The sequence below is a fragment of the Blennius ocellaris genome, assembly GCF_963422515.1.
Source record: "Blennius ocellaris genome assembly, chromosome: 18".
NCBI classification, from domain to species: domain Eukaryota; kingdom Metazoa; phylum Chordata; class Actinopteri; order Blenniiformes; family Blenniidae; genus Blennius; species Blennius ocellaris.
The window spans coordinates 7,438,442-7,463,497 of record NC_137667.1 but is presented as its reverse complement, the minus strand read 5'-3'; the positions used below and the strand labels follow the sequence as shown (position 1 = coordinate 7,463,497).

Genomic DNA, 25,056 nt, shown 5'->3' with positions numbered 1-25,056 from the left:
GGTGCGCATTATCTGACGCTGTGAGGAGAGGACCAGCGCATCTGAAGCGACGTTTCGGAGCTCAAACGCACATTTGAAAGAGGGGGGAGAAAGAAAGAAAAAAAACAAAAAAAAAAACACCGCAGTGTGGAAGCGGAGTCGGACATTGCGGGTTCTTCTTTCATTTTGAAAGACTTATTGCAACGGCGCGGGAGGAAAGGCAGCCAAACCTGATGCCTCCGTCCAAACGGGATATTTGACCGACCTATGGAGAGCTAATTTTCATCTCGTATTTCCCCCCCAAAATAGTCATCTTTTTTCTTTTTTTTAACCAAAAGGAGGATTCCTCGTCGGGTTTTTTTTTTGTTGTTTTTGTTTCTATATTATAGCTGCCGGGCGAGAAAATATATGCTATTGCCAGCTGAGTGTTACATAACCCAGTGGCTTTAGCTGTCCAAGGTGCTGAACTGAACGGGTCGGAGCCTATAACGGGACGAGCTGTGGGGAATTCACAACCTTGCGTAAGTCTGCTCATTGCCACCGCGCATATCATCAACGTGACCGCACGATTTTGTGATAAATGTAAAAAAAAAAAAAAATCCTGGCAGCTCGAGCTTATTTTCCGTGCTCTACCCCCTCTTCCTCCCTCCTTCCTCTCACACAGAAGGTCACAGGCCTGTCAGTCGGAGGAAGAGAACGCGCCGGATCTCATCGTATACTGATCCAAACCACCGGGTTATTATTTTCCACATTTCCCTACTATACGACTGGCGGAGAAATAGATTCTTGAGGTGGTCGACCGAGCGGAGAGAAAATGTCGGGGCAGACGCTCACGGATCGCATTGCCGCTGCGCAGTACCAGCTAACGGGATCAGATATGGCCCGGGCTGTCTGCAAAGCCACCACTCATGAGGTGATGGCGCCCAAGAAGAAGCACCTGGACTGTAAGTGTGTGCTCCTTCCTCCACCTTAACCCCTGCATGTTGTAGAGACAGCAGGCCTTCTGCAGTCACACACAGGCCACATGCCTTCACCACCACGATGAGCAGTCACTTGTTAATTCCCTTTGCTAAAGTGGGTGTGGTACCATAATGAATTGATGTCGCTGTGGTGATGACCCCTTTGGTGACCCTATATGTTTGAGCATCCAGTAAAGGTGATGAAAACCCAGAGAGGGAGAGATGACCATCCTTTCAGTTTGCCTGACAAGCCCATTATACTTTCCTTCACAGTCTTCCTCATCATTTCACTTTTTCCATTCTGGCTTATCTAAAGTAAACTGAATCAGTGATGTTGAAGAGCCTGTCTGCACGCTGACTTCTCAGTTTGTGCACAAGTGCAACAATAAAATTTGAATTTAATGCTCCGTGTGCATTTCCAATAGCATGCATAGACTCCTGTATGGGGTTTCCATATATGTCCATAAAGGCATAGCGGTATAACCTACTACTATCAAACCTCACAGCTTTATTGACACTTTTAGGACAGCATGGAACACCTTATGATACATCGTGATTAGTCACTGCCCATACAGCATCACACCAGAGCACATGTTGGTAGTTGTCTAATTAACATGGCATTGCTTTCCCCTGTCTGTCTGCTCTCCTTCTGTATTTCCATGTCCAGGCAGGTCTGGTCCTGTATCTTTTGCTTGGACCTTAAATCTTGTGATCCGCTCCCCTGCTGAATAATTCAATAATCAGCCAATGACTGTCCTGCATTATTTACACAGCCAAAGGTGACAATGCTAATGCTAGAATACGCCCGAGGCCATTTATTCCCTGTTCTCTGCTGTATTCATGTGTTGGCTTTTTGTATTTTCAACTTCCGGCCGTGCAGTCTTGACGAGCCATTGAGAAAACTTTAACCAAAACAAGAAATAGTTCCTTGGATTTCTGCTCATAATTTGATCTCGCAAAAACTGTAGACATGTTGGAAATATCCTTCTCTGCATTACTTAGAACGAGATCAGGCAAGATGCAACATTGAACATTTTTCCATGAGATTATTCACCAATGAGGTTAGGTTGTGTCTATTTCTAGGTCAACTCAACAAGCTTCTTGTATGTAGGCCAACATGTTTCTCTCGTTGCTTTAGACAGAGCATCATCACCTCAAAATACTGAAAAACATTTCCACAAAATCAACAAGATATTTACATAAACAAGAAAAAAATTCAGTGCCTAAAAGCATGTTTTCATCATTTTATATATTTTCAAAAGTACAGAATTTACAAAAAGAAATGTGAGCACCCTTGATTGATTCACAATGTCTGATATGTTTCTTTATGACACACTGACCCTTGCAGGTTCACATGTATTGTTGTTATGGCAATGTGGTTGCCGAGGCAGCAAATTCTCATGGTAATTACACTGTAATGACAGGGCACGAGGAGGAAGAGGGCAACCAGCAGTCTCTTTAAATCTGGAGAGAAAAAAAAATCATGATTGACTGTCTGTTATTTAACCAAAGCAAAAACAGTTAAGGATGACTAAAATATTTGGTTTTATTGAAAGACTTGCTGTAATGTTTTGGGACAATTATGCAATTGACTGCCAGTGATGATAAATGACAAATCAATAATCTGGCTGTAAATCAAATGATAAATGATATAGATGACATCTACAAATTGGGGGATTCATTAAATATAGTCATGAAAGGCATGCATTTCTTTATATTCTTCATAGAAATAACATACAATATAATAATATAAACAGGTCACTGGTTATAGAGGACATTCCTGTCGAGTTAAAAAAAGAGAAAAGAACAGAAAAGAAGGTATTTTGCCTTCTTGCATGTAAGCAAGTGGAACATTGTGGTTTGAATTACATATTATGTCTTATTGTCTTAATGTCGACATACAGTAGCATACAATAAAAGCGTAAAGAGTCCCTGAAGTGCACGAGGTACAAATTTGCAAATATGAGTCTACGGTGGCAACTGCAAGAGTAGAGTCCACTCAGCAATACAAGGAATAGGACTGAATTAATATGAGATCATGTTGTTAATGTACTGGATGTCAGAACAGTCGATGTAAAGCCAAAGCTGAAATTGAAGACAACATGTGTGTAGCGGCACATTACCAGTCAATATGAGCCACAGTACACATAGTTTTATATAAAGATGTCTACCAGCAGCTCTAAATCTAATTAACACATCGCGTCTCAGTGTTTCAAGTGTAAAAAGCACGTTTTCATTTTGGGGTGTCAAGAGTAGTTGTGTTAAAACACGTCTTGGCTGGCATCAGTAACTTTTTGAATCATTAAGGAATGCACCGCATGCTGTAGTCATTCATCTTCTTGTTTAACCTTTGAAACTTTTGAAATAGTAATGCATTTAATGTACAATTTAACATTTTGTAAAAAATAAACCTCAACCCATTACACATGTAAAATCAACATATAAAAGAGAGGTGTCATGTTCAAAAAGTATGAAAGACTTGAGATAAAAATAACATAAAAATTAAGATTTATATGGGACTGCCTGATGCCAATACTCAAATGAGTCACGGCCTAAATACCTACATATGGAAAACTGTTTTTAGTCTCTTTTCGGAGGGTAGGAGTGGGTGTCATTGATTAAAATAGTAATTTATCATCATTACTTCTGGTGGGAGGCTATTCATTACCGGTACAATAGTTCTTACATTACTTTTGTATTACTCTGCAAAATGTGAGGTGCATTATCACACAGTGACTTATTCTTCTCGTATTCACGCAATTGATCAGATCCACTGTGAAACTAATGAAAATGATCTTAAAGAAGGCCTGCACAGTCACTACAACCTTGATTTGTCTTTTTTTCAGGTTATGCTCACATTTCTACACATAGGCCATGTTTGACCTACATATCTCTTGTATTCGATTTTGATCATGTATAGATAAAACTAGTAAAACACACCAATGTGGTTTCTGTGAATGCTTAAAGGCAGGTTTGAGCTGGTGATTAAAAAAAACAACAACAAAAAAAAAATCAAAGAAAATGCCAAGGTGTGTATTGTTTCTAATGAAAATTAAATGGCATCAGACAAACTCTTAAAAAGAACAACACCAAAACACAGTTTTATAATTATACTTAAACTTAATGTGTTTTTCTGAAATAGTAGAAATTATAATGCAGATAAAATAAAATGCAAGATGCCAATAATTGTTTCAGTCGTGTGAGTTGTAGACTTACTATAATTTTTCGAAAAGTCTCAAATTCACACTAATCAAGACACATGATTTATTGCCTATGGATCAGCTGTTGACAACCATATATTCAGAAAAAAAACTTGAGTTTTACTTTCATCATGCATCTACTTTAGTTAGATGATTAAATACACTATATTCAGTGTGTTTTGTCTCCTATTGAAGTAGCTTGAGATATATGGTAGCCCTCTTTGTGGTAACAATAAATAAGTCGAGTTAGCATAGTAGAGGTAAACCTTCATCTGGACAAAACAAAATAGAATTGTTTGATATGCAGTTTCTACAATCTTGTGCAAAAACACATGCAATATTATCACAGTAACTTCCTAACTAACTTTAAGCACATTACACTCAAAACTTGTCATCTGTAAGATGTGTAGTTCACATAAACTAAAGCCAGTGACTGAAACAACTTCCTACTCACTTCTTAGGCCATTATGTTTGCTGTCTGTCACTTTAGTTGAATGGCTGAGTTATGAATGTGAAATTTATGCTCTTTACATGGCTCTCAAAATTCTGTAGTACAAGTGCTTGAAATCCTTCTGCACACATTACATTGAGCTTTTAAGTGGCTATGAATGGTTGTGATTCTGGGTACAACGTGCGAGCTGAAAGGAATCATTTACCTGAAAAGCTGGTCTGGGTGGCACTTTAAACACTATGCATGAATCCACACACCAGTCTGACACACAAGCACACTGTTTACTCTCTTCTGATAAATTCTGGTTAGTTGCAGTGTGAAATGTTAAGTACGGCAAAACACAATTATCCTTGGTACATTCGGACAGAGCAGAAAAAAAACAACCCCAGACTTAAATACACTCTCCAGCACACACACAGACATACACATGCACAGCATGAGGCCTCGCAGTTCATTCTTAGAAGTCTCCTCTGGGCTGTGGATTACTGTAAGAGTCTTTATTTAGCTCAGCCAATCCTCATCGCGCACACTCGCACCAGTTGTATGTCAGTGAGTGTGTTTCAGGTAACGATATCACAACAGAAAGCACGGATTATAGACAATGATATACCCCATATGGCAGCACATGTACAACTCACAAACAGATAAAATAACATATTTACGCAGTTATTTACAGGATAAAGGGGTGAGAGAATGGCTGTGGACGAGGCTGCGTTCATGATGCCTGCAGAAATATTAACTTGTAGCAATGCCAGTGACATGATAAGGTTATATAATCGGCCACCGTGGACCACGTCTGTATGTGTTATTTGAAAAGGCTGCAGGGGATTGTAATCGCTGGTCATTTCACACAGGAGAGAGGACAAATGAAGACTAAAAATGGGACAGAAATCAGAGACTGATATGATCTGATATAAAAAAAAAACATGGAAAAAAGACTAAATTAAATCCAAAAGCAGACACTGGCGGTAGGATTTATGTCACTGCAGCCTTCATTGAATATCAAAAACATGGGACATCAGGAGAATGGCTGATGTGGCTGTTACCATCTGGTAGAAGTGGACAGATTGAAGTATAATTAGTTCCACAAAGATCAGAAGAAGATTTATAATTTACACAACTTGAAATAACGAATCAAATATTCTCGCAAGGTTTTAATTTTTTTTGTGTCATTTATGTTGTTTGTCACAACTGACACTCTCCTATATCGTACAGTAGCAGATAATTATTACTGGATGACAGCATTGACACAGAATACAACAGCGATGGTGGCTGTGAAACAGTGTGAGGTGCGTTTGTGCAGTGCAGTGTCAAGGGGAAGGGCAGGGAGACGTCCACCACTAAAAGACCAGGATCAGTGATTAGTAATAATCTTCTGTCAAAACCCCCCCAAATCCCTCCGCCCCCAACCTGCCACCCTGTTTTGAGCTTAAAGGGCCTCGGCGCTCCAACTCGCACGTCTCTCGACACGTTACACACTTATCTGACTTCCTGTTGTACTCCTCGGTGCCAGCTGTCGCTCTCGCTCCTTGTGATTTTTACTCATCACCTCGCTGTATTTTTGGTCTGTGATGACTTACAGCTGAGGTCTCTGCTTATTTATGGCAGGTCCAAGGCCTTTTCTGTTTAATAGCCTTTCACTGCTTCCATTATCTGGAAGACCTGCCAATATTTGCTGTATTGCTCTCTGTATAGATACACTCTGCATTGGCCTTCAGAGGTGTAAATGTAAACATGGTGCACTTAAAAAAAAACAAAAAAACAATGCTTGTGTATTGTAGCAACAACTAATGTACACATTTCTGTTACATACATACATGAACCCTAGCCCTTTCAAATATAAAGTGTGACAAAACGGCAACAAAAAGCAGGTTTCGCATTTGTAGGAACCTGTTCAAAGGAGTAAGATGAAGCAAGTCAGAGCTTGTGTGTTAGAAGAGAAATTGAATTATTTCAATCTGCTATGGTTCTCATTAAATTGCATGCCGTCTATGAGGCTCTGCTCTCTGTAGTTGTTCGTCTATCATTCAACAGTGAGATGATCCAGAGAGGTTTTTTTTATCCTTCACATGTGCAATGAACCTTGTCTGGGTGCTCTGATGTCCTCACACTATCCTAAATTCCGCATTTTAAGTTAATTTACAATGTCATTGACTCCAGTGTGTGCCCTGCCTTCGCTCAGTCAACTGGGATCGACGTCACCTTTGCTTGGGAAAAGTTGGAAAATGTGGTGTAAGATAGATTAATGGAATGTGGCCAATTTGAGATGATTCCTCTCGACGAGTTTGGAGATGCACAGGAAGGAACAATCTCCATCGATGATCGCATTTTTTGACATTTATATCACTTTATCAAACCTCAGGTCTTGTAGGTGGACGTGATCCCAGCCCTGACGGCACCCTTGACATGTCCCTGTCCAACCACACACAACGAATGACTGGACCATTTGTATGCATATTAGCAAGAAGAAAAATGTGCGTCTTCTAAGAACGACTGTGAATCAGAGTTCGCGGTATACCCAACATGTTTATCATTACTGTCAAAGCTGTGAAGCACAGCATGAGTTACATGACTGTATTTGGCACTGCAGCTGATGTAGTTAATACTTTATTTTGCATGAACGCAACAGTCCAAACACTTCATTTTGGGAGACCTCTCTGTCTGTCTTGAGTGTCCTAACTGGCAGCCATGAAGAGGAGATGACAAAGCATCATTTTCTCTGCAGTGTCAGCGGGTTTGTGTGCGTGTCTGCATTTGCAAGTGTGTCTGGCTGGGTTCCCTGCACCAGCAGTATTTTGTATTAGCATCAGGTCCTCCGAGAGAATTTATATTCAAGTAGGTGTTTGAAGCAACACTTAGTCTTCTCAGCTGATTAAAGTTTAATCAGAGCAGTTGAACACGAGCAGCACATTCGTCTGAGGATAAACTTACTATAGCGTTCAGGCAGACGGAATGTATTGCATTTTACTGACAAATGACAAATTAATCTGTCTTCTTGTGACTGTGTTGCAGATCTGGTGTCAGCCACTAACACCACCAATGTGAACATCCCTCAGATGGCTGACACACTGTTTGAGCGATCCACCAATGCCAGCTGGGTGGTCGTCTTCAAAGCGCTTGTCACCACTCATCACATGTGTGTCCACGGCAATGAGGTCAGTTTGTACCATGCGAACCAATCACACGAGGGCAAAATCACACGAGTAATAACTTAGTTATAACTTTAGAGAGCTGGAACTGGTCTTTTGGGGCCACTTTGAGATTGAATAAGAAACGTGATATATACTCCGGTGATCATTAATGGCTTCAGCCACAATTGCTCAAATAAATAGTCTATATCCTGTGGCAGAGAGCATCGGATTTGTAAAAGCTGCTCTCTGGGAAAGTGCTGAGAAACTACACAAAGGACAGCATATATTCAAGGCCTGCAACTGTGTTGTAAATTTCATCATTGATTTGATAAAGTATTCATTGTGTTTTCTGTTGGGTTTTTTTTTTTCTTTCCAGAGGTTCATTCAGTACTTGGCTTCCAGGACTTCCTTGTTCAACCTCAGTAACTTCATTGACAAAACCGGCTCTCACGGTGAGAAAGTCTTACGGTCCGTTTTAGCTGGAAGAGATACTTCCTTTATGTACACGTGAAAGACAGACTATATGTATCTTACACACATAATACTAATTCATTCTAAAATGATCTTGCATGCTTTTTTTCTGAAAATAAATTGTGTTTTGGTCTAAAAAACAAAAAGAAATGTATATTTATTGTTCATGTTTAACTAAACAAAGCTACCGTGCCGGAATCCATAGTTTATTTTTAGACGTAAATTTACATCTAAAAAAGCAGATCTACTTTATGCTCATGGTGCGTTTACAATTATTATTTGGGAAGAAACAGGAAACGCCGAAGTTATTAAATATGTTCAGCTACTCAGTGAAGGACAGGTGTCTCTTATTTGCGTGTAAAAGCCGTGAAATAACTGTTGTAATAGGGAGCATGTAAAAGAAACGGGACTGAACAGAAATTAAAAGGGAAGTCTGAATCGACGAATAATACAGGGACTGCAGATGGAAACGAGCTACGGCGAAAATGTGGTATGAAGCAGCTTTTCTTTAAGATGAGTGTTTTTGTACATGGTCCCTGAATAATAAACTAAATAAATAAATAAATCCTCAGAACAAATAAAAAGCTCATCATAGGAAAGCAATCTTTCTCACATCCTAACTTAAATGTCTTTGCGTTTAGGCTATGACATGTCGACATTCATCCGGCGGTATGGACGCTACCTGAACGAGAAAGCCTTCGCCTATCGCCAGATGGCTTTTGACTTCACCAGAGTCAAGAAGGGGTACATGAAACACTTATAAACAGCTTATCTCACTTATTTCTCAGACCTTAAAGTCATTCTTGTGTAATTCGATGGAAAGTGTGACAAATTCAGTGGCTTATTTTTTTTAAAATGTGTGAAACCTTTTTGTTCTGTGTTTAAAGTGCTGAAGGAGTGATGAGGACCATGACCACCGAGAAGCTGCTGAAAGGCATGCCAGTCCTGCAGACTCAGATCGACACGCTGCTGGAATTTGATGTGTGTCATCTTTGCCCTATTTTTCTTTGGGTTTTGATTAAATGATCGGCACACTGGATGACCCTTTTACAATATCCCTGTCCCACAATCACTGCAGGTTCACCCCAAGGAGCTGAACAACGGGATCATCAACGCTGCATTCCTGCTTCTCTTCAAGGACCTGGTCAAACTCTTTGCATCCTACAACGACGGAATCATCAACCTACTAGGTTTGTTTTCCTTCATAAAAATGATTAAAAAAAAAAAAAAAAAAAAAAGATTGACGCGCCTGACTGATGTTTTTGTATCAGGACGCACTGGAGATCTACAAGAGGTTCCTGACCAGGGTGACAAAGATCGGAGAGTTCATGAAGCTGGCAGAGGTAGGGCTCGGCTATGTTTGCTGCTGCTCTGAGCACACACGAGTAACCGATTGCTACAGTAATATTAAATCTGCAATGCAGGGACTGTCATGGAAGTAATCAATTTGTGAAACAAATGTAATGCTAGTATAGCATTCTCAAGAAACTGGTTAGTTTTTAATTCCCCTTACACTGATTCTTCAGCTAATTTTACATACTGACCATACATTGTTTACCTTTTATGTGTAGCAAGTTTTGTTTCATTGTCACTTTTCTTCACAGACAGTTGGAGTTGACAAAAATGACATTCCTGACATCAACTATGTAAGTCGCGCATACTCGTCTTTTTTTAAAAAAATGTTTTACTATCTGCAAGGATTAGAACTCTGAATCTGTTGCACCCGGATGCCGTCCATCCCACCTCACGCACACACACATGCATACACAGATCCACATGTCTCACCCGGCCACCGTCTCCTCACCCAGTGTCTCCACCCGGGGGTAGTGGTGGATCTGGCAGACTCAGACGATGAGGACTGTCCTTTTAAAACCCTTGAGGAGCCGGTAACCACAGAAACAAAGGGTGCCCTGGCTAAGTGCCTGTTTGCAGGATGAAGTGTCGGCATGTTGATCCTAATTTATTTTGACAAACACGTCACACACGCAAATCCAGTGTGCGTGTGTTTATAAATGCATGTCAGTATTGCTGTGAGATTCTGAAGTTCTGTTAACATCGCTTCTGTTTTTCTTGGTGACTGATATGTAGACTTTGATTAATGAGCCTGGAAAAAATTGTGTTATTGATGACTGCATGTGTCGTCAGGCCCCCAGCAGTATCCTGGAGTCTCTGGAAACACACATGAACGGCCTGGAGGATGTAAAAGGAGGAAAGAAGGGGTAAGGAAGAGTGTCACATCTTTTCTTTTGATAATAGTGAAAAGTAATTGGGATAATCAAAATCCAATGAATGCCTTTTCCCCAATTTTTTTTTTTTTTTTTTAAAGATTTGTCACAAATGCTAATTTAATCCCAGGAAATGTTCGCAGAAACAGGTCTTTACAAGTATATTTCTTCAGTTTCTTTTAACCCCTTCCTCTCTTTTACTCTCCTTTATGTTGATTTGGAAACATCAGTGAAGGGTGAGCATATATTGTATGTTTTGTTTGCAATAAATCAGATTCCTAGAGAACCATTTTTTTTACTGTCACCCCACCTACAGATATATGTACACATTATTCATGCGTGAATCGAGCAGGGGCAGATTACGCCCAACGGCTAACTGGATTCACATGTGTAAATGTGTGCATTGATGTGATTACATGTTGTGATCTCTGACACATGTTTTCACTAACAGTAAGTCACCACGTCCGCTGTCATATATCGATATGCAATGTGAATCAGAATATGAAGGGTTTTGCTCCCAAGTGAAATCATTTGCATGCAAGTGATGGATTTATATAACAAAATTGGACAATTGTAGCCCGTTAACTTATTTTCAACATACAATATCCAACTTTGGACTTGAACCCTTCATATGATCACATACGATGCAGTCTACTTGTTTCATTTCCTGAGTCCACACCTTTATAACTTTAGAAATGAATCATTTAATTCATTCTGTGTGAAACTAATCTTACTAACACTGCCTCCTGCTCCTCCCCCTTCAGGTCTCCAACGAAGGTAAGACTTTCAAATAGTCTTGGTTTTACATGAAGCACGCCCGGTCTGACGTACCACTTAAAAAGGGGTTTCTCTCTCCATCCTCCAGGGATCCCCAACAAACAATGTGTCACCAACATCGACTCCGGCCAAATCCTCAAACGCTGTTCCCGCACTGCAGCCTCCTCCCGGAGAGAGCGCCGCGGCTGCTGCTTCAGCTGCTCCAGAAGCAGCCGAAGAGTAGGTTTCCGTCTCCTGTAAAATTACATGTGATGAAAATCAGCAATTGATAATGTTGATCACCCGCTGCATAAAGACAATCTTGTCAATTTACTTTTTTTAACTTTTTTTTTTTAATGGAATGAATAATCACAGAGATGCTTTGTTGTTTGTTCAGTTCTTTGTTGGACCTGGACCCGCTGTCTTCCTCTGGGCCCTCAGCACCATCAGCAGCCCCCACATCTTGGGGAGGTAAGTGGCTCCTTCCACTAAAATGATTGACGTCCCCTCACGTCCCCTGTGAGCCAGATAGAAGTTTGGGTGAGAGGGGCGCTTCGACCTGTAGGATTATCTCCTTTTAATATTTGAGAAGGCATCTTGATGAATAGAAATAGTTGGATGATGTTTCCGGAACTTAAATTATTGTGAGTCACCAGAAAACAGGTGTGACAGTTACAGATTTCATATAAAAGCTTGTCCTATATCTCAAATTAGAAGCATTTGACAAGTATAAACAATTTTATTTGATTGTCTATGGATTTATTAGTAGTTGTAATGTGAAAATCATTAGAATGTCTGGCATTGTCCTCCCACACTTTGAATAAGTCTCATCTGAAGAAATGCACTCCCATTAACAAGCATGTCGGCAGTTGTACACTGGCACTTCTATCCAAGCATGTCGGCAGTTGTACACTGGCACTTCTATCACTGCTCGTGTTCACAATAATAAAAAGTGCTTTAGTGACTGTGCAATGAGTCATTTTTACAGGAATAGAAAATGGACTGAAAACCCCTGTGTTCTCTCATTCCCCGTCTCCATAGATCTTCTTGGATCAGGTGAGTCTCTGCTTTTCAACAGTCTCTGGTCTTCATGTGTGTCGTCTCCCTCCCAGTTACCTGAATGTCGACTTTCTTTCTCAACAGCTTCCACCTTGAAATTGTATTAGAAATAGGTCATTGTGCTCCACTACTGTATGGACCAATCTGAGATGGTTAGCTCCCTGTTTGTCTTCAGCTGTTGTCTTTAGTCTGAGAAGTCTCTTTGTTTCTCTCTGCCTTCTCCCTCCCCACCCTCCACATACTCCATTGTCTGTTTTTGCTTTGTAACGGGGGCTATTTTGCTTGGTTTTTATTTTCTTTCTTGGCCATGACCGGATGGTGCCGGAACTTTAATTTGGTCCAAAAAAATATGGATTTGGGGTTTTTTCTTGGTCAATTTGAAATTTTCTTCAACGGGTTTTATTTGTTTTGGACTTTTCTTTCGGCTTGATGCCACTGGTTATTTTGGTTGTCGTTATTTAAATTTTTTTTATGATTTTATTTTGCTGACTTTCTTTGGGGATTTTAAACACCCCCGCTGGTACTCGCAGAAATGGGCGATTCCTTGCTATCCGAACCCACCCTCACAGCAGAGCCCACCCCCTCCCCTGCAGCAGCAACGCCCACTCCTGCAGCGGCAGAACCTGGAGTGTCTCTAGCTCCTCCCACTAGCACAGCAGCCGCCACCTCCCCTGGCGCCGCCAATATGGATCTGTTGGGAGGTCAGTGGGCTTCCAGAAAATTCTGCTTGAAGGAATCACTCTGGGAAGCTCAAGCCTAAAAGCCGTCACACGATGTGGTTATACAAACGACTGCATGTTTGCACACATACCGTATGTAGAACTTTGCTGATCTTCTGCAGATATTGCCTGTACACTGCTAGCAAAGTTGCATCATCCAAAGCACTTCTTCTGCACACTCATCACACCAACTGCTTGAAAATGATGGAGGCCCAAATCACTCAATATCAAGTGATTTGAATATCAAGGAAACCTCAAAATGTATCATCCAAGGAATGAATGGTGACAAAAAAACAAACAAACAAAAGAAAAGATAAATGATTACGTAATAACATGATAACATAAAGCTGTTTTTACTATTTATCACACTATTTTCCTTAATGGAGCTTATCTTCAATTCATTATAAATGTCTTGAACATTCCCCAAGAGCTATTTATATTCCTGCTAAATGTACAATCTAAACATTTCTAATCGAACTATAACGTTGTTGCCTTATGAATGATCAAATGATAATGCTTTGCCTTTCAAGTTCTGTTACCAATGAAATTATTTCACTGAAATTAGGAACTTAAAATTGCGTTGAATCCATCTTTAAGACAGACGTTCACAAAGAAACCAACGACGGAACCGTATGGCTGCAATATATCTCAGCCTGGCTTTCTAGTCTGAAATCGGTATTTATCTACGAGTTTAAGGCATTTGTTCACAAATTAAACACATCAGATATATAATGTTGATCTTTGATATCGTTGACATTGAGGGGCATGTTTAAGTAACTCCACATCCACAGCATCATGTCTGCAAGCTTCTCCAACTTTTAACTTTTGCTTCTCAGACGATTTATTTTTTTGATAACGGATCGAGTCATTTTACTGGGCAACACAGAGAAAAGTGCCCGTTCTGTGGTGCACAACTCAACGCTGCTGTTGCAAATATAGTCTGCATGATTAAATGAGTCAGGGAGCAGATCGAGAGAAAGCTGAAGTGGCAATGACTCTGCTGCAAAAAAGTAGCATGACGTTAAAAAGAGTTTCAGAAAAAAGTTTGATGATTAAATGCAATGGATAGAAAGGAGCATCAATTTTATAAATAAGAGTTGCATCTGTGTCGGTTTGCCTCCATGTTGAGTTATGTAAATAAATAGTATATTAATTTGGGGCTCCATACCATAAAGATCTTGCAGGATTGAGAAAAAAAACCCTCTTTCTTTCTTGCACACATGCTCACACACGCACATTAGCACTGCTACTCTCATTCTCCACATGCGTCCCTGTTTGATAGGCAGACATGCTTTTCTTTGATCTCAGTGAAAAGCAATTCTATCAAACGCCGTCACGTGGCTAAAGCTACAGCTACACATGGCAGCTGTAACGTTTCGTAGATTTCTGGCTTATTCTCTTCTTTGTGCAGTAGATTAATCCTCGCCGTAGTGCCTCCTGTCTGTATCCCCATTCCATTCACCTGTCAGCCATTAATGTCACATAACAAGGCTGAATACTGAACACAGAGTGAACAAAAAAAAAAAAAAATGCTCGACTCATCGGCTGTAAACTTACTTTTACTTTCCTGCTATTCTCTTTCCACCTCACATTTCTTGACTCCTATCTTTATTCCCTTATCTGTTTCTCTTGGCGTTTCTGTCCTCTCCTGCGGCTCTTGCATGACACTTCAGATGCCTTTGCGACACCTGTCCCTGCCACTGAGGCCTCTGCAGCAGCAGCCGAAGGAGGGGCTGCAGCAGCCACGTCCACCCCAGCCGCCAACGCAGGAGCTGGTGGGTGAATCAATCTGTGTGTGTGTGTGTGTGTGTGTGTGTGTGTGTGTGTGTGTGTGTGTGTGTGTGTGTGTGTGTGTGTGTGTGTGTGTGTGTGTGTGTGTGTGTGTGTGTGTGTGTGTGTGTGTGTGTGTGTTGTGTCACAGTCACTGTGGCATTTTGTAAATATGCAAACGCAGGCACCACACACTGACTTTCCATTGAATTGTATTTATTTTTTGTGTCATTGAGCATCAATATTTCAAATTTACGTCAAATGCCATCATTATTGTGTACATTCATGACATTTCAATGTACGTATTCCTTTTAAATAGCATCAGTTGGAGGTAAAGTTTATGACTACTTTAAGGAGCTGAAAATATTTTTTTTGTCAAGAGTCATCTTTTGTTTACCACACAGCTTGAAATTATTGTTGTTGTTTTTTTTCAATTATATGGAAACAAACAATCAACTGATTGAAATGTAACCTGCCTTTGCTGTTCACCTTATTCAAATTATGTTCATGCTTCAAACCAGCAACAGTGGTGAACTTTCCCCACCCAGGCGACGTTTCCAGACGGCCATCCTATTCTGTGCCACAACATGAATTGGCATGCATACTTGCTATAAATATAACTGTGATTATAACTATAACACATGTATCTAGAAAAAAAAAAAAAAAAAAACCTAGACATTTTAGTGGGGCCCTGAGCTATGACTGTCCAATCAAGATTCACCAGCATACATTTGTAACATGATCAAAAATGATCTTTAAGTTATCTTAGAAGATGGAGAAGCACTTACAGCCATAGAAAGCTAAATAAATCTTGTCAGTTCAATAATGAAAGGGTTAAAAAGTAGATCCAAATAAATGAAGCATTCATTTTGAATGTTCTGCACTTTTTGTACTGCAACCTTTACTTAGATGACGCCACCATCTTGTAATAGTTATATGAAACAGAAGGTTAGCATTTGCAATGGAACTCTTCACATTTTGTAAAAAAAAATAAAAAAAAAAAATAGAAATGATAAATTTAACGAAACTAGCTTTTCTTAGTCGCATTTGGATAAACTAAGTTAAAGAGTGGTAACTTTGGCCTTTTAATTCCTATGTTGTGGAATTATCTTGTCAAGTAAATTCAGCCAACTACAATTTAGGGTCAAAGCAAGCCTTAATTTTTTTCTTTTTCTTTTTCTTTTTCTACGAGTGTTAAGTACGATAGCTGAACAGACTGTAGAGTGGGCGTATGTGGGCGTATGCGTGTGTGTGTCTCAGCCTGCATTTCTTGTTGGACTCATCAGGGTTTCATTTCCAGTCTTTGTGCAGGAACAGTAGGGGGTCCAGCCTCACTCTCCATCTCTGCTTCTGTCTGAGATTGCTTTTGTACTTTCTGAGGCAAACAGGGAAAAACCCTCGCACTTTGTCTTTTCAAATGAGAGGAGAATTGATGTGTGTGCTCGTGGCAGTCAGCTGGTCTCGTTTACGGTTCGGTCGCATTGCATCTTCTGGGGTTCATGTTCTGTGGAGAAACCGTTCAATATTTGCTGTATTGTTTCGGGCCGAGCAGAAGTGTGTTGGGGTTCTGTTCATTTTCTCCGGCTGTAATTCTTCTTTGATGCCTATACGTTTCTGTCTTCATAGTATTTACAGTATTTTCCTCACCATTAAACCTGTTAAACATGCAGTACAGAACAAAAGTTGGGTAAAAATGTGCTTCATGAGCCTTCCTAAATGATAATAGTCTTCACACGGGTCAACACAGCAATTTATTGCAACTTGTACCACAGCATTAATACCCAAACGTATGTGGCAATTCTCCACAACCAGTCATTGGTTATCCTTGGACCTAAGCTGTTTCTCAGACGTGTGTATTGTCACCTGTCACTCACGTTGACGTCTCGCCTTTGTTGAGAATCACGCTTGTGTTCAGTACTGCATGTACATCCATTCTAAAGTGTTAAAGTCATTGTCTAACACCCCCATCCTCTCCATTTGTTACTGTTCTCTCTCACCCCAACCCCACTTCCTCCCAAAAGACCCCTTTGCTCCTTCAGAGGGCAGCACCAACACAGCGTCTTCAGGTCTAGACCTTTTTGGCTTGATGACGGTGGAGAGTAATAACCCCGGCAGTTCGCTGGACGCCTGTTTTAGCTCTGTGGTGCCGCAGCCCTCCCCTTCCCCTTCCCCTTCCCCTTCTCCTTCCCCGTTGTTCATCTCTTCATCCAGCACCATTACCACCACCGCTACCATTTCAGCTCCCATTGCCCCCGGAGCCACCAACCCCACGACTGACCTTTTCAGCGGTAAACGTTAGAGATGTGTGTGGTCCGATATTAATCTCTTGTCTTGTCACACTGATTTGCATCTCCCTGGCTCCCTCATCTGACTCCACCCCCCCCCACCCCCTTCCATTTTCCTCAGCATACAACACATGTATGCATCTTTGCTGTGTGTCACCATTTAGAAGAATCAAAGCACATTCGTAATCTTTGTCATTGGGTGCACATGTGTTCGTAGATATTTTCGACTCCATGCCAGACACAAGCTTCTCCAAAGCAGACCCCGCCCCCAGCAATGACTTGTTTTCATCAGGTACCCTCGTGGCTGTCACCCCCATGAGCACTCTCAGTCTCATATCCTGTATTGCCGTGTCTGTCTCTCAGCTTTGTCCTTGGCTTTGATCAGAGAAGAGGAAAAAAAGGAAATGAGATTGCTCACTTACGGGTCAGCTAAAAGCTATTGAGCTGTCTGAAACGTTTACTGAATGACTCTTACCTCCTTTCCAATGCCAGCATGTACTGCGTGCACTTTGCATCATAATGAATCCGAGTGTAGAGTTTGTGTGCTAGTGTGTGTGTGTGTGTGTGTGTGTGTGTGTGTGTGTGTGTGTGTGTGTGTGTGTGTGTGTGTGTGTGTGTGTGTGTGTGTGTGTGTGTGTGTGTCTAAACATTGTCCCCAACCTTGCCTTCTCCAGCGGATGTGTTCACTTCCCCTGCCCCCATCCTCTCCTCAGCACCCCCACCCAAAATTGACTCAGGAGCCATCATGAACCTGTTTGGTGGTGGGTAACTCACATGATTCCCTGCGTTCACTCTGATTTCCTTTATCCTGAAAACAGAGAAGGAAAGAGAAATTTGTTTTCTTTTCTTGCTTCAAGTAACCTTAACAAAAGCCAGGACAGAATAAAAGAGAGTTTTCCTGGTTGCAATGTATCTAATAGGAAGAAATTAAATCAAATCAGTGTAGACTTTTGTGAATTTCAAACTGCACATGGATGATGCGATGCATCAGCTACAGGACCCAAAAGAAAAAAACCCACTGAGACGCGTGTATGTGTGTGTGTATGCGTGTTTTAATCTCAAAGGCCCTGCTTCCCTATTCACTTTCTGAAAATATGTTTGAACCTTCATTTCTCTAACTGCATTTTCTCTGACATCACCAGTGTGAAGCTGAAGGCTGATTCTTACCCTTCTCTGCCCTCATGCTGCGGTGGAAATGGATCAACCTGCGTCGGCCTGGCATGGATTGGTTTGTTTTTTCTTTTTTCGTTGTGATTTTTTTTTTTTTTTTTTGGGGGGGTGGGGGGTTTTGTTGGGGGCTGATCTGCCAGAGTCCACAGGAGGGGACGCCCCAGCTGCCGCTGCCGCTGCGGCTCCTGCCGCCCCCGCTGCCCCCGGTGCTGAGCTGATGTCAGGTAAAATCCTCAGATGTGACAGGCGGCAGCCTGCATGTGCACAGTGGAGACAGTAAATACATGTAGCAGACATTTCATTGACATGTTTCACTGACAAAGGACAGGCATAGAGGACAATGATGTTGCGCCTTTGGGGCATTTGGGACAGAGACCGAGAATAAACCACATTTTCATTCTTACTTTAATAAAGAAATGGACTGCTTCCAGTTTATTACAATGGTCTTTTTAAAAAACATTGTGGGCCTGCCAACCAAATGTAATCTGCTTAAAATACTTTGGCTACAGTAAATACTTTAAAATAAAGCATTGTAAAGGATCCTGAATCTGGAGTATTGGGCAGATTGATACCAAAATATGAATACTTAAATAAAACCATGTGGCTCTGATCATCTTTAATGGAATAATGACTTAGTCGAGGAGTGTCCGTGTTGATTTGCTGTGGCAGGAAGTTTTGGAAAGCAGTCACTTTTCATCTAAATAATAACACTCAGCTGCAGCTTTCTGCAAATATATATATATATATAAAGTAGAGTAACATTTTAAGCTTCTGCTATGTTTTTGCATGATACTTTGTCACAATATCATGTGAGGTTAATTCACTGACATCATCAGACTTTTCTACTTTTAAATTGTACTTTTAAAATCGTTTCAATTGTGTTTGCTTGCTGAACTAATTGATGTGTGTTAGTTGATTTTTACATTTTGGAAGAGTTATTGAACTAACTAACTGTTGTTTGATGACAAGATCTCATTGTGTGTATTCACCCATAAACGTACTACATAGGAAACTTTCCATTTTGTCTGTGAAGTCACAGAATCCGTCAGATTTACGTCAAACTCACATATGGCCATTTTAGTGCCATCATTAAAATTACCTCATTTGCAAACAGTTAAAGAAGATATTTCTGTTCAGGGAATTCTATCACTCGCTACGCATATTTGTTACCATAACAACACAGGCCCATGCACTCCTCCTCGCCATCACCTCTGTGCCTCTGGTCTCATATTATATAAACTGATGGTCTGCAATACTACTGCTCTAAAGCTGAACTCTTTCTCTTTCCCTCTCTTTCTGTCATTTATGCAATAACCTCTCACGGTCTCATTGTCACCGACTCCTTTCAAACCTCATTGCATTTTTCCCCCCCTCCCTCTCTCTGGCATCTGTGCTTTTCACAATCCTCTCTTCCTCCTCGTCGCTCGCTCGCTCGCTCTCTCCATCTGGCTCTTGGGCTGGCTCATTTCTTGCTTCCTGCCATTTGATTGGGTGAGTTTCCTTGCTCTTTAACACGCCAATTTCCCACAGTGCACTGCATTGCAGTGGTGCACGGCAAGCTCAGCTGCACTGTCCCTTCCACCACCAGATGCCTGACGGTTACACAGAGTGTGTAAAGTAGCTGCAATAATATAGCACCGCTTTAGCGATCAGCGCAGCTTTTGCCTTCACCGCAGCTTCTGCAACAAACACAAACACACAACTCCAAATCGAACACCTTTAGGCTGATGTTCATGTTTCAAAGATGTGAAGTTCTTATTTTATATGACTTTATTGTATATCATCATAGCATATGTCTCCTGATGCAACAGTGACAACATGAGTTTAATCTTTTTCACCGTCAGACAAAACGTTTATCACACTGTTGGCCGTTGATGACGCCCAATATCTTATTTTATATTAACCTACTGTCTTCAGTAGTTTTCACAACCCAGTGGGTTTCTCATCTCTCTGTTGTCATGGAGACATCTGTTGGTTGTCATGGTAATCCCCAGTAGTAAGGACGGCTGATACTGAGTGTGAGGATAGCTTGCTCTGAAGGATGCTAATATCTCCCTCACTTCTCCACCCTCCTCCTCCTTCCTTGTATCTCCTCCATCCCCGCTGTAGTATTTGATGGCTTAGGAGATGTAATGAAGCCCACTCTGACCCCTCAGGCGGGGGATGTTGACACCTCCATGGCTAACATGGCTAGTAGTAAGTAGTCCTTAAAATGAGTAGATTTCTAGATTATTCCTCAGAAAAATGACATTTTGGGAAATTGTCTTTTTTTGCTTTCTGGTGGGAAAAAATAAATATGAAACAATGACCAGAAAATTGTGTAAGCGTCTTTCAACAACCAGTTTTCATAAGGACATATTATATCTCACCTGAGCCTGACCAGACAGACTATCTAGCTATATTTGCAGGCTTTATGCAAAACTAAATGAAGTGCAGCCTTAAGTTTAATGGACCAAGATTTTCTTCATTAGCTCAGATTCTTTAAAAAAATAAAAAAACAAAACCATTTTTCTTATCAGAGCATGTCTGTAGTTGCCAAATAGAAATAGTCTTGATCAGATTGAAAGGTTTTGGTTTCAACACTTGTTTGCTCCTGTTTCCAGTGTTATGCTGAACTAAACTAATCAATGTTTAACTCTAATTTAGCTCTAAATCTGTTGTGGCTTGAGAGCGTTTGCCTTCTCAGCTCTGAAGAACGCAAATAACTATATTCCCCAAAATGTCAAAAACTACAATCAATTCAGACCAAAGGCAACATGGATGCGTATTACTTTATGGTGATTCCCAGTCTTTGCATCATAGAATTAATACATTCACATCACTGCCAGCTGTGCCTCGGGTCCTAATTGATTCTGTTTTAAACATATCAATGTGTTGTACTGAATCTGGTGTGATTATGAATACAAGAAAACAGTCATGTTATAATACCTGTGTTTTTCTCTCTCTCTCTCTCTTCTTGCCTAAGATCTGACGATGGGAACCACAGCAGCTCCTCAGGTAGCTCCCCCAAGTTGGGGTGCTCCCATGGTAAATGTTGTCTGTGTCTTATAGCATGGAGTGGAGCCGCATGGCAGCGACAGACAGGGTCTTCCTGTAGCAGCAATCGCAAGCATTGCCTTCATCTGGCCCTCCAGGTTTCAGCTGTAGACACAAATAGAGGAGAGGAACTGTGAGGAAAGAAATGAGGCAACGATTGAACGTTCCATTCAAGCTGTAGCAAGAAGACAAACCCTGATATGTTGATGGCCTGATGTCAATCAACAATAGAAATGTAGGCATGTTATCAGCTTTGTATGAATTTAAAAACAATTCCGTGAATATACACTGGAGAGCAATGAAGTGGCATTTGGTAATGCCATCCGAAGAAGCTGTTGCTTGGCAACGGCTTCGTATGCTTTCAACTTTCTATTTTCTTTAAAGCCTAATATGACCAGAGACATCAAGTGGATCTCCTCCCGTAGGCTGACTCACAACTTCATTGCCATATGTGCATATTTGACAGCAACAGATTTAAAACCTCCGTCTGAAGGCTTCGTGCAACAACCTTCCCCTCCGTTCTCTAAAAGCTCATGCATGTGTGGAAAGAGAATAAATAAGTAAAGTTAGTTTTGTCGTTTGTGTGGTGGTGTGTCCAGCGTCCTCGACACTTCTTTGTGCATCCTGTTCCCATATTGTTTGTTTATGTGCGTGTTTGCAGCAATTACGTCTTGTCTTAATGTCCACCTCCTCCTTTCCATCCGCTGCCCTCCACACCTTTAGACCATACCCATGGGTGTCGCTCCTTTTATGGGGACTTACCCTAGCTTCACCATGGTAAGACCGAGAGTGCAGTCCAATCCTGCAATGTCTGTCCAGGACATTACTGGATGCTGAAGGACAATCGCCCCCTTTCGGTGGCCGGATACGCACCCAATCAGATATCAAAAACTTTATCTTAGTGAGCCTTATATCTTCCATCTGTGTTCATGTAAGGCCCCGGCACCAGGTGCAGGAGCTCCCATGATGCCAATGGCAAGGCCTGGCCTCCCTGCCACGGGACCGACCCCCGGGGCACCGGTAGCATGCTCAATCCTCATATCAACCCCATGCATAAAGGTCACTTGGTTTAAAAGAGCACAAGTGCTAAAATGAACCGTTTCTGCAGATGTCTCCTGGAGTGGCCCAGAGCCCCAGAAAGCCTCCACCACCACGGAACGCTCTGGATGACCTCAACATCAAGGACTTCATGTAGACTGATTGACCCATAAACACCCGAGGTACATGCAGCGAGTTCACATGAAAACAGAGTCGAATTGCAATATTTTTGCTGCTCTGATTGGGGCAGATGTCGGGAACATGCCATAGAGGTCACAGTCTGGTGCTGCAGTGTACTATAATGTCAACCATTATAGAGCTTTCCTGGTTCTGGAAGGGTCCCTGCTCCAATACACCTGAATTTAATGACTGTATCACGATGGAGCTCTGCAGAAAGCCTGATAAAAAAGCCAGTCATTACTATCAGTTGTGTTGAAGCGATATATAAATACATACAACAAAATGTAGAAGAAGAATATTGCTTGACCTTTGTGCTGCAGTCCAACTGGAGATTTCAACAGCTAAATCTTTACACCTCTTCACCAGTGTGTGATTTAGGACGCTACACACTTGTGAATGTATTTCCGATCTGATCCAGTCATTTTTGTGTGAACATGTCCTTTGTCAGTATAATTATAATATTTCAGAGGCCATGTTTAAATCGGAGATAATCTTCTTTCTCGTCTCTACAGGTTTGTCATTGTGTCTGGAGCTCTGTGGATGTGGATGTCTGCACTCCCGCCCCTCCTTCCTGCCCCTTCAGCCAACCAGCCATCAACCCTTCCATCTTTGGCCCCTCTGCCCTCCTTCCTGCCGCGTCCCCATAAAAGAAGATGACCCTCCTTCCTTATCTAATGTTGTAGCACAACTGTGAATGTGAACCCTAGATACAAAAAAAACAAAACAATTCTGTTTACGTGTGTGTGGGTGTGTGTGTAACTCAGTGTTAACCTTTACTTAATATACTACAGAAAATCTACCAAAAAAAAAAAAAAAAAATTTAATGTGTATTTAGATTCATCCTGGATTTCGGCGTATCAGCTGACTTGGAATGGTGGATATTTGTTGGTTTCTTTGCGCATCTCCCAGACGAGGACTGTGTTGTTAAATGTGGACTGTGTTCGGTGTAACTTCACTGGCCAACCCCCACTCCTCTTTCCCCCGTTGTCCAAACTAATACTCAGCTATGTTTAATGTCATAAAAACTTGGTTGTACCTATATCTGCTTGGCCATCCGTTCTCACACCTGTCTACTTCGAGTTTTGGAGAAGTGAAACATCTCAATCGAAACGTTCCTTGATGCAAATCTGGATTTATCATTGAACACGTCAAACGGTTTTGTTTTTACTTTATTTTCTAGTGATTGTATGAAACATGCAAAACTGTGCTTAAATTGACATATGCATTTTAGTCTATTTTGAATGATAGATTATACATATTTTCTTTAATCTTTATTTTGAGTGAAAAATATATCATATATTTTTAGTTACATTCAGTTTTAACGTTGACAAAAAAAATAAGAAGTAGACAGAAAAAAAGCTTCCCACCCTCTTTATACAAACCTCCCAATGTGTAACAAGATGTGGGATTGAATGGGAACCTTCTCCAGAGTGCAGAGTGTGAATTGTTGCGCCCTCTGCTGGTATGGAGTGATACTCCATCATATCGTGCAACACAACTCAATCTGGGATGCATTCAAATACTTTCAAAGAGCTCATTTCTCCACACAAGAAGTTTTAATGTGGAAGTCGATGAGAGGAGGAAGCATTTGTGATTGGAACAGGCCCTCAGACCTTTTCTGGATTATTTGTGATGCAACAGTGTTTGGTACATTTGTTTAAGTACTGCTGCAGAAGTCTTGGGGATTCACTTTAAAGCACTCAAGTATACACTGGATGTTCTGTGTGTTGTTTATTTCCGATAAAAAAAAGTGGCTGTATCTTAATCCATTGTGGCATAAACAAAGTGTTGAAAGAAAAATAAAGGTGACTATGATACATAAAATCAAAAAGAATGTGGGTAAATAATGTTTGCTAAGTATTCCAATGAAAGTTGTGGTTTATTTTCCCTTTTGATTTTCTTTTTCTTTTTGGTTATTATGGATGACATCGTCCTTCATCCTTCAACCCTACCTGCATGTGAGTCCAAATGAGATGCAATAAAGAACAAATACACTGATCGAAATGAGGCTCGTGGCTCCTCACTGTTCTCTGCTCTGGTTCAGGGTTCAAAACTTAATAAGAAATACATTACAATCACAAAAATATTCCTATTTGTAAACTCTTAAAAGCTGTACATAAGAAGTGCCGAGTCCCTTATCATAAAGGCGAATGACAGCCAGTACAGACAGTGATGTTGAATATAAAAATGCCATTAAATATTAGAAATTATAGAAATCCACCGCATTTGCACGTCAAAGTTAAGAAAAATGTTTAATTCAATTTGTATTCATACAAATTCTCAATCAGATACCCACAACCATGACATCACTCAGATTTCTAGCAATCACACATAAAAACAGCATATCATTACTGTAACTTCAGGGCGCATCCTCATCACATCTTCTTGTGTGTTGAACTGAAGAACACAAAAAGTTGACAGGTCGCCTCATCAAGGTGTACTTTGCTTGAGGGATGATGGTCGTGACACTTATGTTACAATACTTTGTCACTGGAGACCCCACATTGCAATTAGACTTTTACTTGAAGATATATTTAGCATTTTTTTTAGTTTTTTTAAAATGTATTAGTCCTACTGTGACCAAATATTTGGTGAGGCAATAGTACAGACCACTCTTAGGCTCTTGC

The 25,056-nt window shown here is 40.9% G+C and overlaps 1 protein-coding gene across 1 annotated transcript; it reads left to right on the top strand.

The window, feature by feature from the left end:
* Nucleotides 1–793: 793 nt before the first annotated feature.
* Nucleotides 794–23,075, top strand: LOC308143533 (clathrin coat assembly protein AP180-like; the record flags this gene model as incomplete). The annotated part of the gene is given in 22 exon segments (XM_080514378.1): nt 794–923; nt 7,602–7,744; nt 8,097–8,172; nt 8,833–8,935; nt 9,079–9,172; nt 9,270–9,458; nt 9,460–9,534; nt 9,796–9,837; nt 10,337–10,410; nt 11,181–11,193; nt 11,282–11,412; nt 11,570–11,643; nt 12,214–12,228; nt 12,762–12,932; nt 14,624–14,725; nt 18,316–18,399; nt 20,285–20,371; nt 21,141–21,202; nt 21,935–21,988; nt 22,148–22,231; nt 22,320–22,431; nt 22,942–23,075. Coding segments are annotated over 21 exon segments (1,890 nt in total). The 3' UTR covers nt 22,407–22,431; nt 22,942–23,075.
* Between the last annotated feature and the right edge of the window lie 1,981 nt (nt 23,076–25,056).